General features: G+C 48.2%; 1 protein-coding gene across 1 annotated transcript; it reads left to right on the forward strand.

The window, feature by feature from the left end:
* Nucleotides 1-687: 687 nt before the first annotated feature.
* LOC142730611 (regenerating islet-derived protein 4-like) lies at nucleotides 688-3,234 on the forward strand (the record flags this gene model as incomplete). Its single annotated transcript, XM_075849364.1, has 4 exons — nucleotides 688-784; nucleotides 1,205-1,302; nucleotides 2,643-2,780; nucleotides 2,968-3,234. Coding segments are annotated over 4 exons (456 nt in total), but the record flags the coding sequence as incomplete, so codon positions are not given.
* Between the last annotated feature and the right edge of the window lie 2,425 nt (nucleotides 3,235-5,659).

A 5,659-nucleotide genomic window follows, 5' to 3' on the forward strand; every position in this document is an offset into this window, starting at 1 on the left:
TCATCATGGGTGTCAGACATAGAGGCTGCCCATGGGGGGTCAGTGTGAGGCCATCAGGGGTGTCAGACATAGAGGCTGCCTATGGGGGGTCAGTCTGAGGCCATCACGAGTCATCAGGGGTGTCAGACATAGAGGCTGCCTATGGGGGGTCAGTCTGAGGCCATCACGAGTCATCAGGGGTGTCAGACATAGAAGCTGCCCATGGGGGGTCAGTCTGAGGTCATCAGGGGTGTCAGACATAGAGGCTGCCCATGGGGGGTCAGTCTGAGGTCATCATGGGTGTCAGACATAGAGGCTGCCCATGGGGGGTCAGTGTGAGGTCATCATGGGTGTCAGACATAGAGGCTGCTCATGGGGGGTCAGTCTGAGGTCATCAGGGGTGTCAGATATAGAGGCTGCCCATGGGGGTCAGTCTGAGGCCATCAGGGGTGTCAGATATAGAGGCTGCCCATGGGGGTCAGTCTGAGGCCATCAGGGGTGTCAGACATAGAGGCTGCCTATGGGGGGTCAGTCTGAGGCCATCACGAGTCATCAGGGGTGTCAGACATAGAAGCTGCCCATGGGGGGTTAGTGTGTAAAATATAGTAAGATATAGTAAAACTTCACAATCATTGGCACGTTGCACATTCAGATCTTGTATTATGGCCTAAAAAGAATTGGTTGCCGGCGGCGCACCCGCTTATGTAAACAGCATCTGCTCGTTGTTGGCAGGTGGGAAAGGAGGAAAGACCGGCCATTTCCAAAGCCATCAAAGTCCCGAAAAAATCTCCAATTGTTCTTACATGTAAATATCGCTCTTCCCAACGTGGAGTCGCTATAGTGTTGATCGGCGCTCATTTATCTTGGCGTGTAAAAGAACCCTGTGGCCTCATGTCTGAAATGAATCTTCCGTCTCCATGACCTCAGTGTCCAAGTCTCTCCTCCTTATTTCATCTCTTGTGTGGGGTTCAGAGTTGAAAATGTCTCCCAGGGATGTACTAAAGGTCCAACTTGCCACCGTCATCCATAGTAATAAGCATGGACACAAGGGATGGGAAGTGGTCACTCTCCGGGGCCGCTGCTACTTCGTGTTATTACTTGGGGTGACAGTTCCCTCTTTACGGACTGTGGCATACACCAGTTCTAGGCAGGACAAGGGTCCCATTGGCACAGGAGGCGAGTGACGTGTATTCTGTGTCCTCCTTACACTGTGTCCTTTTTTCAGGTGGCAAAGCCCGATCCAGCTGCCCCAATGGCTGGTTCTACTACAAGGCAAACTGTTATGGCTACTTCCGTTATCCATTAAGCTGGTCTGAAGCCGAGGTATGAATGAAACCTGAATATCACTCCTCAGTATCCACCAGAGAATGGTCTGTTGGGAGTTGTGCTCTTATACATTATAACACATCATATAAGATAATGACTAACTTGGCGGAAAAATGTAAGAGGGGAAAGCTGGAGCTAAACTTCCAGCCACTCTCTAGGCTCCTCCCCGCATTGTGGCTCCTCCGTGTATTGTGGCTCCTCCCCGCATTGTGGCTCCTCCCTGCATTGTGACTCCCCCCTGTATTGTGACTCCTCCCTGTATTGTGGCTCCTCCCCGCACTGCGGCTCCTCCCTGCATTGTGGCTCCTCCCCACATTGTGGCTCCTCCCTGCATTGTGGCTCCTCCCTGCATTGTGGCTCCCCCCTGTATTGTGGCTCCTCCCTGTATTGTGGCTCCTCCCTGCATTGTGGCTTCCCCCTGTATTGTGACTCCTCCCTGTATTGTGGCTCCCCCCTGCATTGTGGCTCCTCCCTGCATTGTGGCTCCCCCCTGTATTGTGGCTCCTCCCCGCATTGTGGCTCCTCCCCGCATTGTGGCTCCTCCCTGTATTGTGGCGCCTCCCTGAATTGTGGCGCCTCCCTGCATTGTGGCCCCTCCCCACATGGTGGCTCCTCCCTACATTGTGGCTCCTCCCTGCATTGTGGCTCCCCCCTGTATTGTGGCTCCTCCCCGCATTGTGGCTCCTCCCCGCATTGTGGCGCCTCCCTGAATTGTGGCTCCCCCCTGTATTGTGGCTCCTCCCTGCATTGTGGCTCCTCCCCGCATTGTGGCTCCTCCCTGCATTGTGGCTCCTCCCCGCATTGTGGCTCCTCCCTGCATTGTGGCTCCTCCCCGCATTGTGGCTCCTCCCTGCATTGTGGCCCCTCCCCACATGGTGGCTCCTCCCCACATTGTGGCTCCTCCTCTCAGTCCATGTGCAGCACTTTCCTGGTCCTCTTCTCCCCCGGGGTTTAGTTGCTTGTAATCTTTGTGTCCTCTCCATGTACTGACTTTCTGTTGAGCTTGTGATGGGCTTATCTTCATCAGGTACTGGATTTTCCATTTAAACCCCTGGGGCGATTGTTAACGGGTATTTGAATGATGGGTGATCCCACCCCCCGCACCAAATAGGCCTGTGCATGGCTTCATTTCCTAGTTGCACCCCACAAACAGCTCGGGACCTTTGAGCGACCTCTTTGCAAGCCTTGTGTATAGGCAGATGATGATTGTGGGGGACGGTGATTTCGTAGCCCAGGTTGATTGTCCCATAGTCCGGTCTTGCTGCTCTCCTTTCACAGCCCGGCACGTGCTCTGCGCATATTAGTACAGAAACCTTGTATTTGTCTCCTCCGCACAGTATGACTGCCAAGCATATGGCCACGGAGCTCATTTGGCATCCATCATGGACTCTGCAGAAGCGGACATCATTGCCTCCCACATTTCTGCCTATCAGAAGAAGCAGCCAGTATGGATAGGACTCCACGACCCCGAGCAGGTGATCACAGGGTATCAGGGGGTAACATGGAGGTGGCAGCAGATAATCATCACTATATTGGTAATGGGGGAGCATGACTTGTCATCTATGATGTATACTAGTGCTCAGCATACGCCAGTATACAGACAGACAGTAATTATAATATTGGGGTTCGCCAGTCTCCTCATTTATCATCATCGTGTTTCAGAATCGTCGCTGGAAGTGGAATGATGGTTCCATGTATAATTATCGCTCATGGCTCCCCAATCAGCCAGATAATTATAAGGGAGATGAATACTGTGGAGAACTCTCATGCGTAGAAAGTAAGTGACCCCCAAACCTCATTGACATGTAAATTATCTACCACCCATGTCCCCTGTGAAGAAAAATATTGCATTGTTGCTTCTGTTCACACCGGAAACCACGAAACTCTGCCGATCCGTAATAGATCATTATCATTAGCGCCCGGCGGACACGATTGACATACAAGAAGGTCCAGTGGGGTTTCTGCTGGTTCTGCATGCGGCGCTATTCTTCCCGTCACATCTCCCCTGTAGAGTCCAAACGGCAGAGAAAGACATCGATGAGCAAAAGAACTTTCTATCTATCTATCTATCTATCTCATATCTATCTATCTATCTATCTATCTATCTATTTCATATCTATCTATCTATCTATCTATCTATCTATCTATCTATCTATCTATCTATCTATCTATCTATCTCATATCTATCTCATATCTATCTATCTATCTATCTATCTATCTATCTATCTATCTATCTATCTATCTATCTATCTATCTATCTATCTATCTATCTAATATCTATCTATCTATCTATCTATCTATCTATCTATCTATCTATCTATCTCATATCTATCTCATATCTATCTATCTATCTATCTATCTATCTATCTATCTATCTATCTATCTATCTATCTATCTACCTCATATCTATCTATCTACCTAATATCTATCTATCTATCTATCTCATATGCTCTGTGGCTTGAAAAAACAAGTGGTTTGTATATCAAGTGGAGTTCCAAAAACCGGAGTTCAAAAGAGGAGTTAAAGCCCCAGTAAGTACTCTTCTTTTCTTTTCTTTTTCTTTGACAATTGTTCGCTGTTTTGTTGTAACTTGGATAATGGATAGCAAGATTGGAGGTTTTCTTCAGTGCACAGTTTGCCATATGTATGCACGACTGGAGCCGGAGTTCCAGGGTGAATATCTCTGTGGCAGATGTGAGCATGTTGTTCACCTGGAAGCTCGTATTAGAGATCTGGAGGAGCAGAATGCAACACTGAGGAGGATAGACAATTTTGAGCGGAGCTTGCTGCTCACAGAGCATGCAGTTAGTGGGTTAGAACTGGAGGGTGAAGACATGGGTGAGCAGGATCAGGTAAGTAGCTGGGTTAATGTAGTTAGGGGCAGTAGAAAGGGGTCAAAGAAAAGGAAGGCCGATCCGGTTTCTGAAATTCCAACCAAAATTGCCAAGTTGGGTGATGATGCGAGGGTGTCAGTCTCAGAAATGGCAGCCCTAGTGGATACTGATCTCCCTAACAGCTGGGAGAACAGCCCAGCTAGTAGTCGGTGGGATGGTAATGCAGGTAAGCCAAGACAATTGATAGTCGTAGGGGATTCTATAATCAGGAAGACGGATAGAATAATTTGTCGCCAAGACCGCCTCAACCGAATGGTTTGCTGTCTCCCTGGTGCCAGGGTTCGGCATGTGGCGGAACGGGTGGACAAATTGCTGGGAGGGGCTGGTGATGATCCAGCTGTCGTGGTCCATGTCGGTACCAACGACAGAATAAATGGTAGGTGGAGGAGCCTTAAGAATAATTTTAAAGAACTAGGCTACCAAGCTGAAGGGAAGGACCTCCAAGGTTGTATTCTCAGGAATACTGCCTGTGCCATGCGCATCACAGGAAAGACAGCGGGAGCTCAGGGAGTTAAATGCATGGCTGAAGTCTTGGTGTAGAGGAGAAGGATTTGGGTTCCTAGAGCACTGGGCTGACTTTTCATTGGGGTAAAAACTGTATTCTGCAGATGATTTGCACCTAAATGGAAGGGGGTCCGCTGTGCTGGGGGAGAGAATTCTAGCTGGGGTGGCGGAGTATTTAAACTAGGGCTGAGGAGGGAGGTCAATGTAGAAAAAAAAGGGGTAGCCAGGTTAGAGAGGGGTCAGACTATATTGGTGGGGGGAGAAACTGAATGTGGGGAGAGGACTAGACAACAAGATAAGGAGATCCTTTCATTACAAAACATCAGTGTAAATAAAAAGGCCCGATTAATGTCAAATCACATTTCTGATAATAAAAGTGAAAAACTGACAGGCAAGTTAAAGTGTATGTTCACAAATGCCAGAAGTCTAGCAAGCAAAATGGGGGAGCTGGAGGCCTTGATACTGGAAGAAAATATAGATATAGTTGGTGTTGCTGAAACATGGCAGGACTCTTCACATGACTGGGCTGTAAATCTACAGGGTTTTACACTTTTTCGGAAAGACAGGACACATAGGAAAGGTGGTGGTGTATGTCTGTATGTGAGAAATGATATGAAGGTGGTGGTGTATGTCTGTATGTGAGAAGTTATATGAAGGTGGTGGTGTATGTCTGTATGTGAGAAGTGATATGAAGGTGGTGGTGTATGTCTGTATGGGAGAAGTGATATGAAGGCGGTGGTGTATGTCTGTATGTGAGAAGTGATATGAAGGTGGTGGTGTATGTCTGTATGTGAGAAGTGATATGAAGGTGGTGGTGTATGTCTGTATGTGAGAAATGATATGAAGGCGAGTGTGAAAGAGACAATAGTGGGTGAATACTGTGAGGAGGTTGAAACCTTGTGGGTGGAACTAGAAAGGGAGGTAAACACTGAAAAAATTACTTTTGGTGTAATCTA

This window comes from Rhinoderma darwinii, unplaced genomic scaffold, assembly GCF_050947455.1.
Source record: "Rhinoderma darwinii isolate aRhiDar2 unplaced genomic scaffold, aRhiDar2.hap1 Scaffold_763, whole genome shotgun sequence".
Taxonomy (NCBI): Eukaryota; Metazoa; Chordata; class Amphibia; order Anura; family Rhinodermatidae; genus Rhinoderma; species Rhinoderma darwinii.